At 50.9% G+C, this 26,944-nt stretch overlaps 2 protein-coding genes and 1 long non-coding RNA gene across 4 annotated transcripts; 2 read left to right on the top strand and 1 right to left on the bottom strand.

The window, feature by feature from the left end:
* Nucleotides 1–1,899: 1,899 nt before the first annotated feature.
* Nucleotides 1,900–2,527, bottom strand: LOC136356452 (prolamin PPROL 14E-like). The gene has a single exon (XM_066310353.1). It carries the CDS (start codon nt 2,465–2,467, stop codon nt 2,015–2,017), a length of 453 nt encoding a protein of 150 aa, XP_066166450.1. The 5' UTR covers nt 2,468–2,527; the 3' UTR covers nt 1,900–2,014.
* A 338-nt stretch (nt 2,528–2,865) lies between these two features.
* LOC136356646 (uncharacterized) lies at nt 2,866–7,621 on the top strand. Its single transcript, XM_066310890.1, has 4 exons — nt 2,866–2,880; nt 4,579–5,513; nt 6,052–6,161; nt 7,440–7,621. The coding sequence occupies exons 1-3, from the start codon at nt 2,866–2,868 to the stop codon at nt 6,080–6,082; spliced, it is 981 nt and encodes a 326-aa protein (XP_066166987.1). The 3' UTR covers nt 6,083–6,161; nt 7,440–7,621.
* Nucleotides 7,622–14,900: 7,279 nt separating this feature from the next.
* LOC136356441 (uncharacterized) lies at nt 14,901–25,904 on the top strand. Of its 2 annotated transcripts, XR_010741251.1 has the most exons (4): nt 14,901–15,475; nt 15,813–15,893; nt 17,023–17,142; nt 25,839–25,904. It is a non-coding gene; the product is annotated as an uncharacterized lncRNA (long non-coding RNA). The 2 variants fall into 2 exon arrangements; XR_010741250.1 differs by lacking the exon at nt 25,839–25,904 and having other exon boundaries at nt 17,023–17,353.
* Nucleotides 25,905–26,944: the final 1,040 nt, after the last annotated feature.

Raw genomic sequence — 26,944 nt, 5'->3', positions numbered from 1 at the left:
ACGCCAGGTGCTTTTTATTGTTCCGTTGATACGGTACCGAACGTTTGATTATAGCAAGGATTAGGTTTGCACTGAATTCGAGAGATTTAAGAGAAATCACCATTTTTCTCTACTTGTAGTGAAGGATTGATCTAATTCGTATTAGGTGCCCCAACAAATCCCCTTTGGTTTCATCATGAAAGTAACTTTTGTGTCCATCACATATACTCCCTCCGTCCCGTAAGGAGAAACCATTTGTCCAGATTCATCCCTAAACCCTACACCTTGTCTAGGTTCATCCCTAGAAGTTGTCATTTTTGGGATCGGATGGTGTACATGATGGTTAGTAGGCGGGAGATAATGATATGACTCATCGCTCACTTTATACATTAGTTTGGTAAGGATTGTAACTGTTATCTAGCTATATTTGTTGCGTTTTGTGAGCTATTATTTCAGTAATGCATGACACGTTGAACATTAAGGTCGTGTGGCCTCATGCATCTTAAATTACAAATTTCAACAAGAATGACAAAATTATGGTACGCCAGGTGCTTTTTATTATTCCGTTGATGCGGTACCGAACATTTGATTATAGGAAGGATTAGGTTTGCACTGAATTCTTAAATCACCATTCGAGAGATTTAAGAGAAATCACCACTTTACTCTACTTGTAGTGCAGGATTGATCTACTTCGTATTTCTGTAAACCAACTTGTTACGTATTTTCTTGTCTAAACATTTTGGATAGACTTGGGCTGTGTTTGGAATCCAGGGTTCCCAACCCATCTCCATCGTATTCCGCGCGCAAGCTTCTCAAACTGCTAAACGGTGTGTTTTTTGCAAAAGGTTTCTATACTAAAGTTGCTTCAAAAAATCATATGAACCCATTTTTGAAAAAAAAGCTAATACTTAATTAATCACGCTCTAATGGAGCGCTCCGTTTTCTGTGCGCAATTCGCATGTTGGGAACAGCTGATTCTAAACACAGCGTTGATTCGTCTTCGAGATGGAAAAGGACTACCACAGATTTGTAGTGTGTCAAGAACCAGTTTCCTTTGGGTACATCATGCGTGAGTTCCTGTAGTTTTGTTGAAACATCAGGTTTATTATCCATTTTGTTTGCAGTAAAGTATCGACTTGGTATGTTAGAATAAACTTCTCATAGAAACGAGGGGTCAGCAAGAACAACCTCAGTGTGTAGGAGCATTTCATAAGTAAGACATCTCATAATTTTCACTTTGGAAGAAGTGTACATTTTTTTAAGTCACTCTTTCGTGGCTGAATAAACTAAGGAACATAATAAATCCTTCTTTCTAGTTTTTACCCTCATTGTTGCTGCTGCAGTTTTTGATTCTATAATGAATTAGCTATGTCTAGGTTATGCTTCTATGATGCAAAGTGAGCGAGAGCTCAACTAAATAATGCCTTGTACACTACCTCTTGTTAGGAATGATGGACAACAAGATGTCTTTCAATTGAAATTAATATGCATATATGAAAGTCATTAATATACCAATGTTTAAAATTTTGTAACCATATATTGATGTCGCTTGAAACAACATATTTGCATGAAGTGACACGTTTGCTCGACAAGGGCATGTCATATTCACAATGATCATGCATATGTCGCCTTTCATATGCGCTTGTTGTAGTAGTGGATGAAGAATCAATGTGGATTGCTACATCTTTACCTGCTTTGTATGGTCTATGATTTTGTTGTAGTGGATTTAGTATTTTCCATATGTGCTTTGTGTTTGTTCTTATTGGAATAAAAGGACGGACATCCTTTATACGCTCCATTTATATCTTAAAAACAAAGTAGCTTCGGATCGAATGTAAGCACCCAGTAAAATTGTAGAGTACCGATGATGGTAATTAGTCACGACAACGTACTAGGATATATCCTTATAGAGGCATGGTATTTAAATATGAAAGACAACTTTTTTTCTATTTATATCACCCAAAGTTTCACATGTCACATATGATGATATCTGAGCTTATTTTTAACTTCCGAACCACTATACTATTAAAACTCATTACAAGACACCGCCAAGGGTGGTAATGGTACTGGGTGCACCATAGTACCTAGGGTAGATACCATATCTAGATGGCACGTTAAAAGCCAACAGAGCTTGAGCTTGAGCCAGATTCCGATCAAAGTAGAGATCACCAAACTGCTGGAGTTGTAGCTGCTGCACTATGGCCTGAACAATGTTAATGTCCTGATAGTGAGATTGTTGCGCCACCAGCCCGAGCTGTTGCCAGACTTGGTTGTTTCTCAGTTGAAACGCAGCTGATTGCAAGAAGGGGCTTGCCGCTATGCCATACTGCTGCCTTACGAACTCATTATATGGGCTAAGCACCTGTTGCTGTAGTAGGACAGGCGACTGCAGCTGATATTGCCTATAACTTTGACCCAAAACATCAAACTGCGCAGAGGCGCTGCATGCAGCAATAGCAAGGAGAGCAAAGACGAAAATGATCTTCATTGCTGCGGAACACTAGATCTTTCTATTTTGCTGTATAATGCTTGAACTGTGTGAACGATAAGGAGGGTTTCCATTGCGCTTGTCCATTTATAGATGCGTTGGCACGTATTTTCTTTCAATTCCTCATCGGTTGCTTTAGAGTGTTAGTTTTTCTTGGATATCCTATTAGGATATAAGTAAGTCATGCCATTTGGACAGATGTTCTATTAGGTGCCCTAACAAATCCCCTTTGGTTTCATCATGAAAGTAACTTTTGTGTCCATCACATATACTCCCTCCGTCCCGTAAGGAGAAACCAACATCTAAGGATGAACGTGAACAATCATTTGTCCAGATTCATCCCTAAACCCTAAACCTTGTCCAGGTTCATCCCTAGAAGTTGTCATTTTTGGGATCGGATGGTGTACATGATGGTTAGCAGGCAGGAGATAATGATATGACTCATCGCTCACTTTATACGTTAGTTTGGTATGGATTGCAACCGTTATCTTGCTATATTTGTTGCGTTTTGTGAGCTATTATTTCACTAATGCATGACACGTTGAACATTAAGGTCGTGTGGTCTCATGCATCTTAAATTACAAATTTCAACAAGAATGAAAAAATTATGGTATGCCAGGTGCTTTTTATTGTTCCGTTGATGCGGTACCGAACATTTGATTATAGCAAGGATTAGGTTTGCACTGAATTCTTAAATCACCATTCGAGAGATTTAAGAGAAATCACCACTTTACTCTACTTGTAGTGCAGGATTGATCTAATTCGTATTTCTGTAAACCAACTTGTTACGTGTTTTCTTGTCTAAACATTTTGGATAGACTTGGGCTGTGTTTGGAATCCAGGGTTCCCAACCCTTCTCCATCGTATTACGCGCGCAAGCTTCTCAAACTGCTAAACGGTGTGTTTTTTGCAAAAGGTTTCTGTACAAAAGTTGCTTCAAAAATTCATATGGACCCATTTTTGAAAAAAAAAAGCTAATACTTAATTAATCACGCTCTAATGGAGCGCTCCGTTTTCTGTGCGCAATTCGCATGTTGGGAACAGCTGATTCTAAACACATCGTTGATTCGTCTTCGAGATGGAAAAGGACTACCGCAGATTTATAGTGTGTCTAGAACCAGTTTCCTTTAGGTACATCATGCGTGAGTTCCTGTAGTTTTGTTGAAACATCAGATTTATCATCCATTTTGTTTGCAGTAAACTATAGACTTGGTATGTTAGAATAAACTTCTCATAGAAACGAGGGGTCAGCTGTCACGTCCTGATAAATTCATCCCAAAATAAAAATCATTTTCTAAAAGGAATAATAGAATTAATTAAAATTCGAAAAGAAATTGGCAAACACTAAAATACGTACAAAAAAATTCGAATGTGGTCCGGAGAATTTTTGTTAAATTCTCCTTGGTCTAAAAGGAGCCCTCAAATTTTACTTGAATTTTCAGAGCAACGGAATTATTTATTAAGCAACAACAACAATTATCAAAGTTTACTAAAAAGAAAAGCTAAAAATAATCCCCCTCCTCCCTTTGGGCCAAGTCTGGCCCAAAGCCTCCCTCTCTCTCTCTCGGCCCGCGGCCAAAGTCCGTCTCTTCTCCCTCTCTTTTTCCTTCCCTCTCTCTCTCTTGGGCCGCCCCTCCCTCCTCCTCCCTCTCTCCCCCGGGCCACTTCTCCCTCCTCTCCTCCTGGGCCGGCTGCCCGGCCCAAGCTGCGCCCCCCTGCCTGAGCCGCTCCCCTCCCGCGTGCGCACGCGCGTTGCACGCGCGCTGACCGCGCGCCCCGCGTGGGTCCCACCCCCGGTCGTCTCCTTCCTCCCACACGGCCTCTTCTCTCTCCCGTGCAAACCCTAGTTCGTTCCTCCCTCGAATTCGCACGATTTAAGCGTTGGATTCCAAAATTAATTAGGGGGTTTTAATCCCCATTCCTTCCTCTTCAATTGCCCCTAATTTTCCCCTTGAATAGCGCCTTCAATTGCCGGGAACGGACGCGCCAACCCCGGCCACCTTCCATGGCCGCCGGCCGGCTTTTCCGCCGCCGTTCCCTACTCCTCCCGTGGCCGGCTCCTTCCCTTTGCCTATAAAATGAAACCCCCTCGCTCCGTTCTCTCGTTTTAGCCCCCTCCCGCGCCCTCCCCGTGGCTGCACCACCTCTCCCCGCCTCCTCCCTCTCTCTCCCGTGCCGCCGGCCAACCTCCCGCCGCCCCTGCCGCCGCGTCAGCACGCCGGCCGGCTGTGCCGTCGCCTTCCCCGGCGTCGCAGCCGCCTCCTCTTCCCCGGCGCCGCCTCCGATTCGTGGGGAAATCGCCGGAGACGCGCCCCCGCCGGCTTCAAGTGGCTTTGCCTCCACTGTACCGTCTCCAGCCATCCCTGCCGCCTCGCCTGAGCGCCGGCCGACGTCGCTGCCACCTCTGTCGGTGCTGCAGCGCCATCCTCTTCTCCGGCCTGGCTGCGGCGTCGCCCGAAGTTCGCCGGAACGCCGCCGCCGCGCCAACCGCCCATTCCTCCTCGTCGGCTTGTCGCCCCGCTGCACCACCACCTTCACCAACATCGCAGCGGCATGTTCCACGCCGTCCCCTCCTCCGCGCAGCTGCTGCTGGCTGCCATCGTCGTTTCCTCGTCACCGTTCGTCCTCGCCGATCGACGTCCCATCGATCGCCCGGCTCGTCGTCTCGCTGCACCGCCACCGTCATCGTCATTGCAGCGGCGCGTTCCACGCCATCCTCGTCTCCATGCAGCCGCTGCCGGCTGCCCTCGTCGCCTCCTCGCCGGCCCCGGTCGTCGTCGTCGTCGTCCTCCCGTCGTTCCCGGTCGTCATGGCGTTCGTCCCTCCGTCAAGCCATTCTCGTTCATCATCCTCGTTCTGTCAAGTGCCGCAGCCCCGTCATCGTCTTCATCCTCGCCTCCGCGTTGCCAAGCGTTGCGCTGGCCGCGTCTCGCCTTCGTCCAAGGATCGCCGCCGAAGTCGTCCCCTCGCCTTTCGTCTCCGTCATTCCCGGCCGTCTCCGCCGCGCCCGTTGGTCGTTGTCGTTCCCTCGCCACGTCGCGTGGTGGTAAGGATCTCTCCTTCGCTGCCCTGTCCTCGTCCTTTCGGTGTCGTCCGTGCCCGTTGTGCGGTTGTCGACCCCGGTACCCGTGTACCGGTGTCGGTAGTCGTTCGCTTGTGCGTGTGGTGACCGTGTTAGTGTGCCCGCTTGGTAGCCGCGTGGTTTCCACGTGTGCAGGCCGTGTGGTGTCTAGTGGAGTCCGTTTGTCGGCCACTCGCCTCGGTTGACACACGGGATCCGCTTCCGTCGACCCGTGGACCGTCTCTGTGTACCCGGTCTGCCGTGGTTCCTTAGGTTGACATGTGGGGTCCGCATGTCAACAGCGCAGCCTTCCTATCTTTTCCAGGCTAGCGCTTGCACATGTTTTATAGTTGCAAAACCTAATTACAATAATCCGCAAATCTCCCTATAATAGCATTAAACTTCGGATGACCATGTCTTGGTCATACGAGCTCCGAATTGACCAGTTCAAGTCTCTTAATGTTTGTTATAACCTAAAGAACCATGTGCTTTCTTTTTATGTATTGTTATTGCTTCTTTATAGGCTTGTAGCTTTGCTTGTGTGCTTCGCGTAGCTTCTGTCGTTCCTGAGGTTCCCGAAGCGTGGTTCGCGGTCGTCGCCGAAGGTTCGGAAGGCCGTTCTCTCTGAGCAAGGCAAGTCACATCATCCTTGAGCATATTGAATCTCAGTTTATAAAATTATTTTGATTTAAATTAATGCAGTATCGCTTTATTTAAATTCCCGCGTTATCACTGTTTTATTTAGCCATGCCTATTTACCTTTGTTATGACCTTATTATTGTTGTTATTGTTATTATTACCTTGTTCACCCTAGGATAAACAAAACCCCAACTAGTGGGTACTCTATGCATGGTTCCACTAGTATGAATTTAGGTAGATGCTTCGCTGATTAATTAGGCAACATTAGGTGGTTTTATAACTTTAGACTTTGGGAATTCTCATATCATTTGGACAGTATGGAATGGTTGGCTTATGTTGGAATTGGACACACACCTCCCCCTCTATTCAAAACCCCCAAAATGGTTTTAGGATGGGCTCGAGGTGCGTGGTTGGGTTTTGTTAGTCATACCTCGGGTATTATAAGGATTAAGCTCGGGCCTCTGTTGCAAAGCTCTACCATACTTCCACATGTCTAGTGGGTAAGGCTTAGTTTGTGGCTCAGTCTGGTTATAAACAAAAGTACACGGATGGAGATGGACGAAGTTGGGGGTCGATGGACATCTCTAGGACAAATGAAGGCTACACGAGCTGCGGCCCGGTAGTCGAGATGTCATGGCACAGGGCTGGTGTCCTGTTGCTAGGGGCTCAATCTTGCCTACCTGTCCCGGAGGTTCCGGCCGTAGGTGGGGTTGGGTCGGTACTCTTGTTTATGGCTAGGATGGGTTGGGAACTATGTCACGTCTTTCGTCCGTATGCCGTGGGGGTATGTGGCACGTGGTTACATGTGAGGAAGATGTGTCTTGTGGGTAAAGATGTACACCTCTGATCAGAGTATAATCTATTCGAATAGCCGCGCCCTCGGTTATGGGCAAGCCTAGCAATGTACCCAAGTTAGTGGTTTACTTCTTAAAACCTGCTTAACAACTAAAATGTGGAATGGTTGGCCTGGGTTGGCTTGGGACGAGCTGGGACGCAGGGTCGGGTTGCCAGTTCGGTCTGAATCATCGTAGGCCTTGGGTTAAGGCAGGTTCGTGTGGGTCCACGGCCTTGATTAATAATATTGTATAGCTCTAGGATCGTGTTTACAAAATAGCTTTGGGCAACTAAGTGACTTTTAAATGCTGTTTACTGCAAAATTTAACCCCTATATTATTACCCCTTGTACCCCCTTGCATTAATCATGCATCTGCCGGTGTGGCTTGCTGAGTACTGTGGTTGTACTCATTCTTGCTCTATCTTTCCCCCCTTCAGTAAGAGAAGCTTTGGAGAAGAAGTCTTAGGTGTAGTCCTGGCTTATACCCCAGTTGAGCGCCTGTGAAGATGGAGTCGTAGGCCCGCTAGTCCGCTGCTGTTTAATTTTGATTGTCAGGCCTTAAGTGCCTTTGTAATAATGTAAATATTATCGATATAATAAAGATGTGCCTTTTATATCATGTTTGTGTAGTGTACCTCGGCTTTTCCTGGGACGGGGATTAATACACTAGCGTTCGGGAAATGCAAAATTTCTCGGTCGTGACATCAGCAAGAACAACCTCAGTGTGTAGGAGAATTCCATAAGTAAGACATCTCATAATTTTCACTTTGGATGAAGTGTACATTTTTTTAAGTCACTCTTTCGTGGCTGAATAAACTAAGGAACATAATAAATCCTTCTTTCTAGTTTTTACCCTCATTGTTCTGCTGCAGTTTTTGATTTTATAATGAATTAGCTATGTCTAGGTTATACTTCTGTGATGCAAAGTGAGCGAGAGCTCAACTAAATAATGCCTTGGACACTACCTCTTTTTAGGAAGGATGGACAACAAGATGTCTTTCAATTGAAATTAATATGCATATATGAAAGTCATTAATATACCAATGTTTAAAATTTTGTAACCATATATTGATGTCGCTTGAAACAACATATTTGCATGAAGTGACACGTTTGCTCGACAAGGGCATGTCATATTCACAATGATCATGCATATGCCGCCTTTCATATGCGCTTGTTGTAGTAGTGGATGAAGAATCAATGTGGATTGCTACATCTTTACCTGCTTTGTATGGTCTATGATTTTGTTGTAGTGGATTTAGTATTTGCCATATGTGCTTTGTGTTTGTTCTTATTGGAATAAAAGGACGGACATCCTTTATACGCTCCATTTATATCTTAAAAACAAAGTAGCTTCGGATCGAATGTAAGCACACAATAAAATTGTAGAGTACCGATGATGGTAATTAGTCACGACAACGTACTAGGATATATCCTTATAGAGGCATAGTATTTAAATATGAAAGACAACTTTTTTCCATTTATATCACCCAAAGTTTCACATGTCACATATGATGATATCTGAGCTTATTTTTAACTTCCGAACCACTATACTGTTAAAACTCATTACAAGACACAACCAAGGGTGGTAATGGTACTGGGTGCACCATAGTACCTAGGGTAGATAACATATTGTCACGACCGGAATTAACCCAACGGGCATTCCTTACGTGCGTGCATTATTCCTTGTCCCAGGAGGCAAGGTACACCAAAAGTTGATACAATTCAGAGTTTAACAAGCGGAAGCGTAAATAGTTAATTTATTACATGGGCGGCGAAGGCCCAGCACACATGAAGACAAACGAAAAATAGCGGAAGACTAGGGCGACGACCACAGGCGCTTGACGGCAGGCACGAGCTAGACACCAAAGCCTTCATCTTCCAGGAACTCCTCTTCTGGGTTTGGGAAAAATTGTGCAAGACTGAGTACAACCACCGTACTCAACAAGACACACCCACAAGTGCAGAATAAATGCAAGGGAGTACAAGGGGATTATAACATAGGGGTTTAGGGTTTGCAGTAAACAGCATTTAAAGTCACTTAGTTGCTCAAGCTATTTGGTAAACACGATCCTAGTGCTATACAATATTATTAATCAAGGCCGTGAACCCACACGAACCTGCCTTAACCCAAGGCCTATGATGATTCAGACCGAACTGGCAACCCGACCTTGGGTCCCAGCTCGTCCCAAGCCAACCCAGGCCAACCATTCCACATTTTAGTTGTTAAGCAGGTTTTAAGAATTAAAACACTAACTTGAGTACATTGCTCGGCTTGCCCATAACCGAGGACGCGGCTATTCGAATAGATTATACTCTGATCAGAGGTGTACATCTTTACCCACAAGACATGTCTTCCTCACGTGTAACCACGTGCCACATACCACCACGGCATACGGACGGAAGACATGACATAGTTTCCAACCCACCCTAGCCATAGACAAGAGTACCGACCAAACCCCACCTACGGCCGGAACCTCCGGGACAGGTAGGCAGGACTGAGCCCCTAGCAGCAGGACACCAGCCCTGTGCCATGACATCTCGACTACCGGGCCGCAGCTCGTGTAGCTTTCATTTGCCCTAGAGATGTCCATCGACCCCCGACTTCGTCCATCTCCATCCGTGTACTTTTGTTTATAACCAGACTGAGCCACAAACTAAGCCTTACCCACTAGACATGTGGAAGTACGGTAGTGCTTTGCAACAGAGGCCCGAAGACCGGTCCTTATATGGCCGAGGTGCTACTATCAAAACGATGCACCTCGAGCCCAGCCTAAAACCATTTTGAGGATTTTGAATAGAGGGGGAAGGTGTGAATCCAATTCCACAATAATCCAACCATTCCATAATGTCCAAGGGATATGAATATTCCCAAAGTGTAGAGTTGTAAAACCACTTAATGTTGCCTAATTAACCAGCGAAGCATCTACCTAAGTTCATACTAGTGGTACCATGAATAGAGTATCCACTAGTTGGGGTTTGTTTATTCTAGGGTGAACAAGTTAATAATAACAATAACAATAATAATAAGGTCATAACGAAGGTGAATAGGCATGGCTAAATAAAACAGTGATAACGCGGGAATATAAATAAAGCGATAATGCAATAATTTAAATCAAAATAATTTTATAAACTGGGATTCAATATGTTCAAGGATGATGTGACTTGCCTTGCTCGCTTTTCGAAACGTCGGCTTCAGCCTCCACGTAGAGTGGATCTTCCGAAGCTGCAGCTTCTACACGACCAACGGAAAAGAAAAAGCTTTTACTCTAATAAACTCCATATAACAAGCAGGAACAAAGCACAAAAATGGGTTCTTGACTTCTTAAGGAAAAATTAGAGACTTGAACGGTCCAATTCCCAGCTCCATGGTGTCCAGAATCTTCACCGGCTTCTCTACATAGGTCAAGTCTTCGCGAACTTCAATTTGCTCTGAATCGGCCTGCTCGGATGGCATTCGAAGACATTTCTTGAGTTGCGACACATGGAACACATCATGCACGTTGCCCAATGAGGTGGGCAGCTCCAACTGGTAAGCTACTTCTCCGCGTCGAGCAATGATGCGGAAAGGACCCACAAACCTAGGTGCGAGCTTCCCTTTCGTCTGGAACCTGTGTACACCCCGCAATGGCGTGACCCGAAGGTACACAAAATCGTCCACTGCGAATTCCAGGTTACGGCGTCGGTTATCTGCATAACTCTTCTGCTGGGACTGTGCCACCTTTAGATTATCCCGAATGGATCTGACTTTAGCTTCAGCTTCTCTCAGGATATCAGTCCCGAACACTTGGCTTTCCCCGACTTGGTCCCACAATAGTGGTGTTCGGCATTTGCGGCCATACAACGCTTCATAAGGTGCCATTTGTATGCTGGCTTGGTAGCTGTTATTGTAGGAGAACTCGGCATAGGGGAGACTCTTATCCCAGGTCTTCCCAAAATCTAGAACACAGGCACGGAGCATATCTTCTAGGATCTGATTTAGACGCTTGGTCTGTCCATCGGTTTGCGGGTGATACGCGGTGCTGAAATTTAATCGGGTACCCAACTCTTCTTGGATCTTCTTCCAGAAGTGAGAGGTGAATTGGCTTCCCCTATCAGATACAATTTTCTTAGGAACGTCATGGAGACTGACGATCCTAGCGAAGTAGAGTTCAGCTAGTTTGTTCCCTCCATAGGTGGTCTTCACAGGAATAAACCGAGCTACCTTGGTTAGTCGGTCCACGACTACCCATATAGAATCATATCCGCCTTGGGTTTTTGGAAGTCCGGTGATGAAATCCATCCCAATTTCATCCCATTTCCATTCTGGTACTTGGAGAGGTTGAAGAAGTCCGGCCGATCGTTGGTGCTCTGCTTTGACACGCTGGCACACATCACAAAGCCACGAGCTCTGCAATTTCCCGCTTCATACTAACCCACCAGTATTTCTCTTTCAAGTCCAAGTACATCTTCGTGCTGCTAGGGTGGATGGAATAAGGACTTTCGTGAGCTTCCTGAAGTATCAACTGTTTAAGTTCCTTGTCGTCCGGAACGCATACACGATTTCCGTTCCAGAGGGTTCCTTGTTCATCTTCTGTGAAACCAGCGGCTTTACCCTGTTTCATATTCTTGAGGATCCCATGCATATCTGGATCATTCTTCTGAGCCTCACGGATTTGATCGAGCAAGGTAGGCTTGGCTTCTAGCGTAGCCAAGAATCCATGGCTAACGATGCTTAGGTTCAGGGCTTCCAACTGTTGATTAAGCTCCGGTGGAATGCCACGGATGCCAAGAGTGTTGCAACGGCTTTTTCGACTCAGCGCGTCTGTGACCACGTTGGCCTTACTAGGGTGATAGTGGATTCCCACATCATAATCCTTGATGAGCTCTAACCATCTTCTCTGCCGAAGATTCAGATCCGACTGAGTGAAGATGTATTTCAAACTCTTATGATCGGAATATATTTCGCAGCGATTTCCAATGAGATAATGCCGCCAGATTTTAAGAGCATGAACCACAGCTGTCACGTCCCAAAATAACTCTAAAATATATCCTTTAAATTATGCCTAGAATAATTAAAATCCGTGTGAAAGCCTCCAACAATTAAAATGTGCAAAGTTAAAAGTCAAATAAGGCTTAGGGGATTTTTGTATATTTCCTAAAAGCCTAAAAGGTGTAAATAAATTTTAGTAAAATTTTCAGAGCACAAATAATAATTACTAAGAAATAAACAAAGTTGAAAAAGTTTTATAAAAAGAAAAACCTTAAAAGTCCCCCTTCCCTCCCTTGGGCCGGCCCGGCCCATCTCTCCTCCCCCCTCTCTCTCTCCTCTCCCCGCGGCCCACTCGGCCTCTCCCCGTGCGCGCGCCGCTGACGGGCGGGCCCGCCTGCCACCCTCGCTGACGGGTGGGGCCCACCCGTCATCCCCGACCACCCGCTGCTCCCGCCGCCTCGCCCGCGCCCTAGCGCCGCCGCCGCCGCGAATCCCGCCGCCTCCCGTCGTCCTCGCGTGCAATAAAGTGGGGGGAAATATTCCCCGTGATCCCCTCTCCCTTTTCCCCCATTTTTCCCTCTCTCTCTCTCGTTCAAACGGGCGGATTTGCCCCCGCAAATCTCGCCGGCACCATTGATGGCGGCTGACCTCTCGCGCCGGTTTGCTTCCTCCCCGGCCGCTCTCTCCCCCTTCCAACCCTATTTAAACCCTCCCCGCACCTCCTCTGTCCGTTTCCGCCACTCGCCGCCCTTCCTCCTCGCCGGAATCGAGCTCGCGCCGTCGCTCTCTCCTTCCTCCGTCGCCGCCGTCGACCCCGTCCACCCCCTCGCCGAGTTCGCCGACCGCCGGAACGCCGTCGACCCCGTCGACCCGAGCCGCGCCGCCGCCTTCCTCCGCTCCGGCCGCCTTTTTCGTCGTCGCCGTCGACCTAGGGTGAGCCGTGGACCGCTGCCTCTTTTCCCCCTTCCCTTCCCCTCTCTCGGCCGCCGCTCCACCGTGATTATGGCCGCCGCCGGCGTCCATAGGGGCGCGGGCGCCGCCTCCCGCCGGCCGCGCCAAGTGGCCGCCTTCGGGCGGGCCGAGTGGCTGCCGCGTGGGGCCCGGTCGTCAGCCGCCCGCGCCCACGGGTGCGGGTGACGCGTGGGACCCACGGCGCCGGCCGGTGTGAGCCCGGGTGCACCCGATCCACCGTGGACCGTGAGGCTGCCTCGTGGGCCCCACTCCCATGGACCCGGTCCGCGCCCCCTTCCCTCGGCTGACGCAATAAACCCTTTTTAAATTAAAATTTAAATGAAGAAATTCGCAAATATTCATTTAAAGAGCATATAAACTTCAAATGGCCATAACTTGGCCATTTGAACTCGGAATTGGACCGTTCAAGTCTCTAATTTTTCCTTAAGAAGTCAAGAATCCATTTTTGTGCTTTGTTCCTGCTTGTTATATGGAGTTTATTAGAGTAAAAGCCTTTTCTTTTCCGTTGGTCGTGTAGACGCTGCAGCTTCGGAAGATCCGCTCTTCGTGGAGGTTGAAGCCGATGTTTGGGAAAGTGAGTAAGGCAAGTCACATGATCCTTGAACATATTAAATCCCAGTTTATAAAATTATTTTGATTTAAATTATTGCATTATCGCTTTATTTAAATTCCCGCGTTATCACTGTTTTATTTAGCCATGCCTATTTACCTTTGTTATGACCTTATTACTATTGTTATTGATATTATTACCTTGTTCACCCTAGATTAAAGAAAACCCCAGCTAGTTGACACTCTACTCATGGTACCACTAGTATGAATTTAGGTAGATGCTTCGCTGGTTAATTAGGTAACATTAGGTGGTTTTACAACTCTAGATTTCGGGAATATTCTCATCACCTGGACACTATGGAATGGATGGATTATTCGGAATTGGATTCACACCTCCCCCTCTATTCAAAACCCTCAAAATGGTTTTAGGCTGGACTCGGGGTGCATGGTTTTGATAGTAGCACCTCGGCCATATAAGGACCGGTCTTCGGGCCTCTGTTGCAAAGCACTACCGTACTTCCACATATCTAGTGGGTAAGGCTTAGTTTGTGGCTCAGTCTGGTTATAAACAAAAGTACACGGATGGAGATGGACGAAGTCGGGGGTCGATGGACATCTCTAGGGCAAATGAAGGCTACACGAGCTGCGGCCCGGTAGTCAAGATGTCATGGCACAGGGCCAGTGTCCTGCTGCTAGGGGCTCAGTCCTGCCTACCTGTCCCGGAGGTTCCGGCCGTAGGAGGGGTTGGGTCGGTACTCTCGTCTATGGCTAGGTTGGGTTGGAAACTATGTCACGTCTTCCGTCCGTATACCGTGGTGGTATGTGGCACGTGGTTACACGTAAGAAATGTCACATCCTGATTTTTGTTTCAGGATTTATAAATTATTTAATAAATTATTATTAGAATTTATATTAAATGTTTATTAATTTTCAAGTGAAGTTAAATGTGGGAAATAAAATTTCCTAAATATAAAGCATGGATGGATTTAATTTTTATTAAATTCTCCATGGTTAATTATACTCTCTGGAATATTCTCGGATTTTTCGGAGCTCAATTCCTAATTTTAATCTTACAAAGAGCATTTCAGTAATTACCCACATATTAAATTAATCATTAAATGGTCTAATTATAATTTTGTTAAGTACTTTGAGTGTCCAAGTATTTTCATGATTTTTCTTGAAATTATTTGAGCATTGGAAGTATTTTTAACAATTCAAAGATCATTTAAGTGATTATTTTAATTGGGAAAGTAATAAAATCCTCCTCCTCAGCTTGGGCCATTTTCGGCCCATTCCTTCCTTTCCTTCCTCTCTCTTCCGCCGGCCCAACCTGTGCCGCCTCCTCTCCTCTCAGCCCAGCCGGAAAAGTCTACTTTCCCTCCCTGAGCTACTGTTCATCTTCCAGCTCAGGCAGAGCCCGAGCCAGCCGTGCCGTGCACAGTGCCGCCGCCTCCTCCTTCCAAATCTCGCCTCCCCGTTGCTCCTTTTTCCAATTTAGTTGAGGGGAAATATTCCTCTTATCCTCCTCTATCTTCTTTACCCCCAAAAATCGGAGCTAATCGTTGAGTATCTTATCCGAATCGAACTCGTTTTCGAGTTTATCTCCAAAACCGAGTTTTTGATTTCCCGGATCGATTTCTTGCGGGAGGAGTCCGATCTCTTCAATCCAAGGCTATAAATAGGACCCCCTAGTCCTCCTCTTTCGTTTGCCCCTCTCCCGTGGTCTCCCGTGCCACGTAGCCTCTCCGCCGCCGCCGCCAAGTTCGCCGCCGCCGCCGGCCGAGCTCCATCCGCGTCGCGCCGCCGACTCCGTCGTCGCCGCCGGTCGCCGTCACCACTGTTAGGTGCGCGGGAGGGTGGAGAAGCCCGACCGCCTGACCCCCGAAGTCGCCGGTCACCGGAGCCCCGTCGCCGCCGTCAACCGAAGCCGCGCCGCCGCTAGACCTCGTCGCCGGCCGTCGTCGTTCGTCGTTTGGTTCGAGGGTGAGTACCGTTGGGTTCGTCTCGTCGTCCTCTACGTGTACATGTCCTCCAAAGTCGCAGCCGACCATCCAATCTCCGGCGAGGTCGCCATCTTGGTCCGGCCATTGATGAGGTCATCATGACGTCATCATCGTTTTTCTTTTTCCTGTTTTTCTAATAGATTAAATCTTCGGAAATTCATAACTAAATCATCGTAACTCGGTTTCGACTGGTTCAAGTTGCTAAATTCATCTAAAATCGAGATCTACATGTTAAAAATATCCTCATGTACTGTTTATGCTTGTTTTTTACTGTTTATTTGGTTTTTATTAGTCTTTTTCTTCGTTTTGCGTGTTAGCTTGTCGTTTCCGTCGTTGCGAAGGTTCGTGAGTGCGCCGGAAGTATTTAAGAAGATTAATTGAAGACCAATTATTGCAAGGCAAGTCACATAGATCCTAAACACAATCCTTTGAGCATGTTGATCCTATATTTAAATTCTCTATTTATTTCAACTGTGCATTTATTTTCGAATGTCACTGGGTGGTGTGAATCTATTCCTTTGTTATGTCCTGTTTGCATTGATTACTTTATTCCTTGATACCTTGGATTATTATAACTTGACTAGTTGAGCTTTATATATTGGTTCAGCTAGATATTAGATATGATTGCTTAGCCATGCTTAGAAACATTAGCACACTATTGGGATAACTTATGACTCACTATTATTTAATGATGGCTTAATGATAGTTCACGATGGTCAATCGTGATTGGTTAATTAATTACTTGCCAACTAAAACTTGATAATGGTGGGTCGTGAGCACATGGTTTTGAGAGTCGTGCTCATGGCAATTAAGGACCGGTTCGCGAGCTACTGTTGTGAAACATTAACCGTGCCAACCACAAGCCAGCGTGGGCAACGGCTTTACCTTTTGTATAGCATGGTTCATTGCAGAGCACCAGACTAAGAAGTGGCGGAGATAAGCCCATGGGGGTCGCTGGGGAGTCCATGCCTTGTTTTATATGGGGGTGATTATGATCCAGGAATGGTGCACTGTGGTGAGTTGTGTTGTGCAGAGGGTATTGTCACAGCCTCTATTCGGGTACTTTCCAGTATCGCGACGCATGGTAGACATGATGTTGAGGCTGTGTCTTGTGGGTACAGTGGTACACCTCTGGCCAGAGTAAAACTATTCGAATAGCCGTGCCCGTGGTTATAGGCGGGTTGAGCAATGTTTTTCGTGATTAGTCTCACACCTCTCACAATATTTATGGATGCTATAACTGGTAATAATTTGTTTAGCTCCTTGTTTGGAGTTAGATCTGTACAGCCGGGTATGGTTGTTCAGGATGGTTGGGCCTGTGCAGCATGGGTGTCCTGTTCAGTGTTGATTAAAATTTCTGATTAATTACTCCACTGTTTTACTTCTCTTAAATATTTTGCTAAATGCTGCTTTTGCAAATGAGCCTATATTATGCCATCCTTTGGTATCCTTGTGCACTTGCATATTTGCTGTGTGGCTTATTGAGTATGTCATATGCTCATTCTTGCAATAATCAATCAACCTCAGTTGAAGAAAAAGGATCCAGAAGGAGAAGACGTTTGGCTTATACCCCAGTTGAGCTGCCTGTGGGAGTGGAGCTGAAGCCATCACTAGACCGTTATTCCGCTGCTGTTTTTCTTTTCTTTTGTAAGTATGTAACGTTATTATTATGATGGATTTGTATATTAAATTGTCAGTTTGTGTACCTCGGCTGATTCCTGGACGAGGATTTTATGCACAAATTAGTTCGGAAATTATTAGTGAATTTCCGGGCGTGACAAGAAAGATGTGTCTTGTGGGTAAAGATGTACACCTCTGATCAGAGTATAACCTATTCGAATAGCCGCACCCTTGGTTATGGGCAAGCCTAGCAATGTACCCAAGTTAGTGTTTTAATTCTTAAAACCTGCTTAATAACTAAAATGTGGAATGGTTGGCCTGGGTTGGCTTGGGACGAGCTGGGACCCAGGGTCGGGTTGCCAGTTCGGTCTGAATCATCGTAGGCCTTGGGTTAAGGCAGGTTCGTGTGGGTTCACGGCCTTGATTAATAATATTGTATAGCTCTAGGACCGTGTTTACAAAGTAGCTTTGAGCAACTAAGTGACTTTTAATGCTGTTTACTGCAAACCCTAACCCCCTTGACGGAGCGTGGGGCTCCTCACCGGGAGACCTCGCAGGCCCCCCTTTGCCGGTTCGGCCGGGAGCGCTAAGTGAGGTTCTTCGCCCTCGATCTGAGGAACGTCAGCGAGAGAGGAAGTGCACAAGACACGGGCGACGTAGACAGGTTCGGGCCGCTGAGAAGCGTAACACCCTACTCCTGTGCTCTGGTGGATCTGTGTGTGAAGGAATACAGAGAGCTGGAGAGCCAGAGAGAGTTCAGGCTCTAGAACCCCCTTTTCTCTCCTCCCTTTCTTCTAGGCCTGGGCCTCCTTTTTATCTGGTCAGGGGTCACCACATGGGCCTCTAGCTGCCTAGGAAAGGAAACATGCTTTTTACAATGAGGGCTAGTCTACAGCCGGAAGCTACCTCTGACAAGCAGAGCACACGCCTCCTGCCCCGCTCGCCAGCTTTACCGGTGGACGCCCATTTCAACCTTCATTCAATGGCCAGTGACTTCCTTGCCATGCTTGCGCCGAAGCCTGGACTGGATCTGACCGGGACTGACATACCAACTCCAGGAGTTAGCACGCCGACTCCGGCTAGGGACGAGAGCCAGGAAGCTCTCATCATTCTGACGGGATGGGGCGAGGCGTGTGACAGGCCGCCTGTTGCCACCTAACCCGCGATCTGACCGGTCTGTGACTGGTCACACGCCGCGACCGGTCACGGACCGGATAAGCGTGCGCTGTGCGGCATTAAATGCGGCGTGGCGCGCTCGTCCAACCCGCTATAAATGCGGTTAGGTGAGCCCCGCGGTGCTCACCTAACCCACACACGTGGCGCCAAAACCACAGGGGGTCGGGGCGCCCCAGCCCTCGGGGCCGAAACGGGGGCGGCCCGACCCCTCGGGGAGACAGAGGGAGGGGTGGCCACGTCTCCCTCGGGCCCGACCCCCCGAGGGGGTCAGGCCACGTGGGTGACCGCGGCTACCCAAGCCTCTAGTCACAATACCCCCGACCCCATGTCACCGACAGTTGCCCCCGGCGTTACGCCAGGGCGATCGCCTCCCTCGAGGGAAGCGCTCGGGCGTGACGCCACTCCTTAGGCCCGGTGACAGGTGGGGCCGGTCCCTACAGGCGGGCAGAAACCCAGCGGTCGCAAATCGCGCGCATCGGCAAGGGAAAATCGACCGACAATAATGAGCGGCCTCTTCAAGACCGCTACATTACTCGAGCAGCGCGCGAATCGGGACGAGCCGGTTCGTTTCGCCTGGAGAGATGATGATGGCGTTTTTCTCGGTTGGCGAGCGTAGTTAATGCGCGCACGATCTGCCCCATCTCAACCGCCGCGGCCGCGCATCTGCCGTGGGCACCGCAAACGGGCGAGTGGGGTTAGTGGAGGCGTGGGCGCGAGAAACGAGGGGGCAAGGTAGTGGGCGCGGGAAGCGAGGAGCCGGGCATAGCGTTGGCAAGGGTGTAAAGACGCCGAGGAAGGGATTCGTTTCCTTCCTCTCGCCACTCTTCCCCTTGCCTTCGCCACTTGCGCTCTAACTCTTCGTTTCCTGTGTCCTACCCTTGCCGTACTCGCTCGCTCTCAAGCTCCTCCTCTGCCGGCGTCATGGCACGGGGCTCCGCACCGCTCGATGGTAGCGTGCTGCCGCCTTCCCACATCGTGAGCGAGAGGCAGGCCGGGCTGCCGCGCCGATTCATGCCGGAATCTGCCACCGGCCGGGAGGTGGTCGCGCTGGGCGAGGGACGCCCGGCGCCAGACTACCCGGGGCGGTCCGTCTTCTTCCTCTCTTTCGCAATGGCGGGGCTGGTCCCGCCATTCTCTATTTTTTTCATGGATATTCTGGAGTTTTATGATCTCCAGATGGCGCACCTCACCCCCAACGCGATAATGACGCTGGCCATCTTCGCGCACCTGTGCGAGATGTTTATTGGGGTGCGCCCATCTCTCCGGCTGTTCCGGTGGTTCTTCACCGTACAGCCGGTGTCGCCGCCGACGGTAGTCGGTGGCTGCTACTTCCAGCCGCGGGGGCAGGTGCTGAACCGCTACATTCCCTGCGTCCTCCGCAAAAAGTGGGACGACTGGAAGAGCGATTGGTTCTACACTCCCCTCGCCGACGAAGCGCGCCTTCGACTTCCGAGCCAGCCCCTGGCGCAGGCCTCCAGCTGGCGGGCGACGGTAGATCTGGGAGACGGCTACGACGCCGTTCTTGACCGCCTGGCGGGTCTGTGATCCCAGGGGCTCACGGGGGCCATGGTGTTCGGCGACTACCTGAGGACCCACCAGGGGCGCAAATGGGACTGGGACCCTGAGGACTTCAGGATGGTGGTCCAACGGGTGCTGAATCTCAGCTCCGTGGAGGCATCCCTCATCCCCCAAGGGGTCCTCCCCCTCTGCTGCGATCCAGAGCGCGCCAACATCCTGACCATCATGCAGGAGGTCGGGGCGTCGGGGGAGCGGGCCCCCCGAGGCCACGACGGCGCGGGCGGGAGCCGCAGGGGGGAACAATCTACCCCGGGAGGGGGTCGTGCTTCTGGGCCCCGCGACGGGGGCCCGGGGGGCAGCCGCCCTGCCGACGCCCGGGGGAAGAGGAAGCAGGAGGGTACCCCTCCCCCATCTCCTCCCCGAGGGGGCGGGGCGGTGCGTGCCAGCAGCTGGCGCCCGGAGGGTGCCGTGCCGACGCCGCAGCCCGAGGGGGAGCGAAAGAAGAAACGGCTCCGCAAGATGGGGGGGACCGAGCCATGCCGGGGGAACCTCATCTCGCCCCCGAGGTGGTCGTTTAGCCGACCTCCCTGCAGGTCCGTCCCCGCGCCCACCGCGGCCGCATTCATTCTCCCATCTCCCAACGCGAGTTTTCACTCACCCGTTTCTTTTTGTCTTCTGGTTTTTCTTCTGCCTCAGCGAGATCCCGTCGCGCCCCCCCCCCCCCGCCATTCTAAGTCCGGCCGGTCTGAGGTCGAGGAGACGGCGACCGCGGAGGCCCGGAGGCGGGAAGCTGACCGGCGAGAAGCCGCGGACCGCCTCCGGGAAGCCGAGGAGGCTGCCCAGGAGGCCGTCCTACCATCGCCGAGGAGGCTGCCCAGGAGGCCGCCCTACCATCGCCGAGCTGCAGGGCGCACTGGACTCGTCCGCCGGGGAGGTCGAGGCCCTCCGCTTGGCGAGCGAGGTAGGGCCCGGCATGCTTCGGGATGCCGTCTCCCGTCTAGACCGTGCCGGGCGGCAGGCGGGCCTCTGGGGCGGGCGGTACGGGAAGTACGCCGCCAACCAGGGGGGCCTCGCCCAGCGCCTCTCAGAGATGGCCGGGACCCTCAAGCGGCTCCCCGAGAAGCTCGAGGAGACGATCAAGTCATCCTCGAGGGACCTCGCCCGGGGGGCGGTGGAGCTCGTACTGGCAAGTTACCAGGCCAGGGACCCTGACTTCTCCCCGTGGGCAGCGCTGGAAGAGTTCCCTCCTGGAACCGAGGACGGCGCGCGCGCGCAGGTCCGGGACGCCGCCGACCACATCGTCCACAGCTTCGAGGGTACGGCCCCTCGGCTCGCGTTCGCCCTCGACTCTGACGAGGAGGGCGGTGACGACGGTGCGGACGACAGCGACGACGAGGCCGGCGACCCGGGCGCGTCGGAGTGAGCCCCCAGGCCCCCGCCAATCTTAATAACTTTTCCTTCTTCTTCCGAGGCCTTCGGGCCCCCTTCTTGTATAGACTGATTTAATCTGTAATCAAGTAAAGAGGAAATTTCTGCGTCAGTTCTGTTTGTTGTGTGTATGAGACGAGGATGGTCTGTGCCGCGGTCCTTCTGTGTTTTGGCTTGAACAAGGGCTCGTGCCCAGGTCCCAGCCTCAAACGGCGCGGGTCGGGGCTAGTGCCTGGGGAGATCCACATGTCGAGACTGGCCAGGCCGGGAGCGCGGTGACCGAGGGTTATGGATGACCCGATTGTGGGCCTTTGCCGATTCCCCCCCGGAGTTCACCACGCCCCGGGGCACGGCTCGGTTCTGGGCCCCGTTTGGCGATTTTAGCCGGCCCGGGCCACCGAGGGCAGGGTCGAGCACGAGCGTGCTAATTCAAGCCAAGATTCTTCAAAAGGAAAATGATGGCACATACACAGTCCTCAGGAAATCGAAAATGCTTTTATTGAAATACGGAAGAGAAAAAAGGTAAGTATATGCATGTGGTAGCCCCCGGCCAACCCTGCACGCCCGGGGGGGTGCGGGGTTGGCCCGAGCCCGAGACATGACACCCGACCCCCACTAGGGGTAGAAGCGACGAAGGTGTTCGATGTTCCACGGGTTAGGCAGCTCTGTGCCGTCGCCCGTGGCCAGCCGAACGGAGCCCGGCCGGGGGACGCCGATCACTCGATACGGACCCTCCCACATTGGTGAGAGCTTGCTCAGTCCAGCACGCGTTTGGACGCGGCGTAGGACGAGGTCGTCGACGCAGAGTGATCAGGCCCGGACGTGGCGCTGATGGTAGCGCCGCAGGCTCTGCTGGTAGCGCGCGGCTCGGAGGGCTGCGCGCCGTCTTCGCTCTTCCAAATAGTCGAGGTCGTCTCGGCGAAGCTGATCTTGATCAGCCTCGCAATACATGGTGACCCGAGGGGACCTCAGGGTGAGCTCAGATGGGAGGACCGCCTCCGCGCCGTAGACGAGGAAGAAAGGCGTTTCCCCGGTTGCTCGGCTTGGCGTGGTTCGGTTCGCCCAGAGCACCGCTGGCAGCTCCTCGATCCACGAGTCGCCGTGCTTCTTGAGGATGTTGTAGGTTTTGGTTTTGAGGCCCTTGAGGATTTCCGCGTTGGCGCGCTCCACTTGGCCATTTCTTCTGGGGTGGGCGGGGGAGGCGAAGCAGAGCTTGATGCCCATGTCTTCGCAGTAGTCACCGAAGAGCTCACTAGTGAACTGGGTGCCGTTATCCGTAATGATACGGTTAGGCACCCCAAACCGAGCAGTGATGCCCCTGATGAATTTAAGCGCGGAGTGCTTATCGATCTTGATGACCTGATAAGCCTCGGGCTACTTAGTGAACTTGTCGACAGCGACATAAAGATACTCGAACCCGCCCGGGGCCCGCCTGAACGGATCCAGGATATCGAGCCCCCAGACAGCAAACGGCCACGAAAGAGGTATGGTCTGCAGGGCCTGGGCCGACTGATGGGTTTGCCTGGCGTGGAACTGGCACGCCCTGCACCGTCGGACCAGGTCGACCGCATCGTTGAGAGCCGTCGGCCAATAGAAACCCTGGCGAAAGGCCTTGCCAACCAAGGTGCGTGAGGCGGAGTGGGCTCCGCACTCGCCTTCATGGACATCGGCGAGAAGCTCGACGCCTTGTTCCCGAGGAATGCACTTCAGGAGGACTCCGTTAGCCGCGCGCCGATAGAGGGTCCCTTCCACCAGCACGTAGCGCTTGGAGATGTGCCGGACGCGTTCACTCCCTTCGCGGTCCTCGGGTAAAGTCTTATCTGCGAGGTACGCCTGGATCTCAGTGATCCAAGCAATCAATCTAGGGGAGCTGGGAGCGCTCCCCTCGGGCCCCGAGGCCTGGACTCCGACGGGCCTCGGGGGCCGTTCAGGCGCGTCCGTCTCCCCTAGGGGGTCGGGTCGCGCCGACGGATGGGCAAGCCTTTCTTCAAAGGCGCCCGGTGGGGTCTGGGCTCGCGAGGAAGCGAGCCTTGACAGTTCGTCGGCGGCCGCGTTATCCCGTCTGGGCACGTGCCGAAGCTCTATCCCGTCGAAATGGCGCTCCATACGCCGCACCTGGCGCACGTAAGCGTCCATCTGCGGGTCAGAGCACCGGTACTCCTTACAGACCTGGTTAACGAGCAACTGCGAGTCGCCTAACACTAGGAGGCGGCGGATCCCCAGTCCAGCTGCTACTCTGAGTCCTGCAAGGAGTCCCTCGTACTCTGCCATATTGTTGGTCGCCCGAAAGTCGAGGCGGACCAGGTATCTGAGGACGTCTCCGCTCGGCGAGGTCAACGTGACCCCCGCACCGGCGCCCTGAAGAGACATGGAGCCGTCGAACTGCATCACCCAGTAGGCGGTGTGAGGCAGCTGCGAGGGGCCCGAGCTGGCCTCGGGGGCGGAGACGGGCTCGGGAGCTGGGGTCCACTCCGCCACAAAGTCGGCGAGAGCCTGGCTCTTGATCGCGTGGCGTGGTTCAAAGCGCAAATCGAATTCAGAGAGTTCGATTGCCCATTTCACCACCCGTCCAGTACCCTCTCGGTTATGTAAGATTTGGCCGAGGGGGTAAGACGTAACCACCGTGACCCGATGCGCCTGGAAATAATGGCGCAACTTCCTCAAAGCCATCAGAATAGCGTAAAGCATCTTCTGGGCCTGAGGGTATCGGGTCTTGGCGTCCTGGAGGGCCTCGCTAACGAAGTAGACGGGCCGCTGCACCTTTCGGTGGGGCCGTTACTCTTCGCCAGGGGTCGCATCTCTAGGGCGCTCTTCGTCCGAGAGGCCGCGCGGGGCGCCCTCGGCTTCTGTGCCGACAACCTCGGGGTCAGAGGGCGACAGGCGCGGCCTTCCCGCAGTGGCCCCGAGGCCATCCTGGGGGTCGGGGGCGCCTGGCACCGTCGGACAAGCAAGCGGAGGGCCAACTCCTGCCGTCGGGGGCCTTGGGCCGCCGTTCGGCTCGGGGGCCTCTCCTCCCTGCTCTCTCTCGGGTCGAGTCGACACAGGGTGAGGATGCGCGGAGTGAGGGTTGTCCTCGTCGCGCTCTGTCACACCCTGAAAATTCAAAATATATAAATTGTTGTTTAAATGGAATTTTTAGAAATAATTTTAAAAGTCTTGAAAAGAAAATCTAAGTTTAATTAATAAATTCCAATATAAAATTGGGCCAGATAAAATTTCATTAAATACTTTGCTTAATTCTATAATTCCTAGATTTTTCTGGGATTTATTTGAGCTAAGGAAGTATTTTTTAATAAATGGAATTGCATTTAAGAAATAATTTAAATTGAAAAAGTTTTAAAAAGTCTTCTTTTGGCTTTGGGCCGAAAGTCGGCCCAAAACCGCCTTCTCTCTCTTCTCGGCCCAGTCCGGCCCAGTCCGCAGCCGCCCGCGCGCGCGCGCGCCCTCGCAGCCGCTGACAGGTGGGTCCCACCTGTCAGGCCCGTCGTCTTCCTCGGGCCGAAACCCTAGTTTCGCGCCGCCGAGCTGCCGTCGCCGCCGCTTTCCAATCCGGCCGCTCCTTTCCGTTTCCGGCTGAATTGATAGAGGGGAAATGATCTTCGGGATCTCCTCTACCTTTTCTCCTTTGGAAACTTCGGTTAAATCGGTTTGGAAATCGATGGATTCGAGTTCGAATCGGATCGGCTTTCCCTCTCTCCTAGCCGCGAGTTTCCTTCGCCGTTGCCGTCGCCGTGGGCCTTCGCCGCCGCCTCCGAGCCCCTTTAAAAGGATCCCCGTGCTCTTCTCTTCTCGCCGCCACCCTCGCCTTCGCCTCTCGTCGCCGGAGTAGCCCTAGCGCCGTGTGCCCTAGCTTTGCCTTCGCCGCCGCCGCTCCAGCTGAGCGCCGCCGTCGTTCCAGCCGTCGCCGTCGCTCGGGAAGGTCGCCGTCGTCGTCGCCAAGTCGTCGCCGTCCTCGTCCGCTCTTTCGCTGCCGTCGGAGACCGCCGGAGCATCGTCGCCGTCGTCAAGCCGAAGACCGCCGCCGTTTCAACCTCGTCGCCGTCGCCGTCCGTTGGTCGTCCGCCGTCGCTTTGGTCGTCGGTGAGTTCGCCGTGCCGTCCGCTACCCGTTGGTGTCCTCCGTTCGTGCCGTAGCGCCGCCGTTCGCCGGTGAGCGTGCGCCGCTCGAGTCGTCTGCCTCGCCGAGCCGCCGCCGCCGTCGGTGACGTCATTGCTGGCGTCATCAAGGCCGTCCGCCGTGAACCGCCGTGGACCCGATCAATCTCGGCCGTCCGATTTGGATTGGATCAATCTCGGCCGTCCGTTCGCGTGAACCGCCGCCCGTGCGCCGGTCCACCAAACCCTAGCCCGCTGACGCAATAAATCCCCTTTTCCTTTTCAAAAATAATTCATTATTGCGTCATAATTCAATTTTAAACCGATTTAAGTGTTTTAATCCGATTTAATCTTTAAAAATTCATAACTAATTCATCTTAGCTCCGATTTAGTTGGTTCAAGTCTCTAAATTTTTCTAAAATTGAGATCTACACATTAAAAATATCCACATGTACTGTTCATGCTTGTTTATGTGCTGTTTTGGTGATTTTGCTTCTTTTTGCTTAGATTCCGTCGTTTCCGGAGAGTCCGTTTTCGCGGAAGAAGAGTTTGAAGAGTTCCAAGGCTAGCAAGGCAAGTCACACAGATCCCAAACAACCCTTTGAGCATGTTGATCCTATTTAAAGCTATTGTTTCTATTCAACTATTGCATCTATTTTCGAATGTCATTGGGTGGAATTGACCTATTCTTTGTTATGGCCCTTTCGTACTTGATTACCTTATTCCTTGATACCTTGGGTTATATTAATTTGACTAGTTGAGCTTTATTTATATTGGTTCAACTAGATATTAGATATAATTGCTTAGCTCTGCTTAGAAACATTAGTACACTTATGGGATAACTAATGACTCACTATTATTTCATGATGGCTTATTGATAGTTCACGATGGTCAATCGTGATTAGTTAATTAATTAATGTGCCAACTAAAACCTGGTAATGGTGGGTTGTGAGCACATGGTTTTGATGGTCGTGCTCATGGCAATTAAGGACCGGTTCACGAGTTTCGGTTGTGAAACATTTATCGTGCCAACCACAAGCCAGCATGGGCAACGGCTTTATCTTTTGTATAGCATGGTTCATTGCGGGGCACCAGACTGAGAAGTGGCGGAGATAAGCCCACGGGGGTCGCTGGGGAGTCCATGCCTTGTTTATAAGGGGGTGATTATGATCCAGGAAGGTGCGCTGCAGTGGATTGTGTTATGCGAGGGGTATTGTCACAACTCCTTTCCGAGATACCGTGGTGGTATTGAGGCACATGGTGACATGATGTGGGGTTGTGTCTTGTGGGTACAGTGGTTCACCTCTGGCCAGAGTAAAACTATTCGAATAGCCGTGCCCGCGGTTATGGGCGGGTCTAACAATGTCTTTCGTGATTAGTCTCACACCTCTCATCATTATAAAAGATGCTATAACTGGTAATAATTTGATTAGCTCCTGGTTTGGAATGGTACATTCCTGGTTTGGAGATAGAACTGTGCAGCCGGGGTGGTTGTTCAGAATGGTTGGGCCTATACAACAGGGTATGTTGTATAGCGTTGGCTTAATATTGTTTAATTACTTAACTGTTTTATCAAATTCTCAAATGTTTGCTAAATGCTGCTTTTGCAAATG

The sequence above is a fragment of the Oryza sativa genome, chromosome 5 (genome assembly GCF_034140825.1).
Source record: "Oryza sativa Japonica Group chromosome 5, ASM3414082v1".
NCBI classification, from domain to species: Eukaryota; Viridiplantae; Streptophyta; class Magnoliopsida; order Poales; family Poaceae; genus Oryza; species Oryza sativa.
Note: the sequence above shows the minus strand (reverse complement) of the source record. Positions and strands in the feature narration are given on the sequence as shown.

What these genes read in the sequence shown, in the direction of transcription:
- LOC136356452 (XM_066310353.1), bottom strand. Translation starts at nt 2,467, where the DNA reads ATGAAGATCATTTTCGTCTTTGCTCTCCTTGCTATTGCTGCATGCAGC.
- LOC136356646 (XM_066310890.1), top strand. An exon ending in CCTCGCCACGTCGCGTGGTG is followed by an intron (nt 5,514 to 6,051) that starts GTAAGGATCTCT and finishes GCTTCTTTATAG; the next exon opens with GCTTGTAGCTTTGCTTGTGT.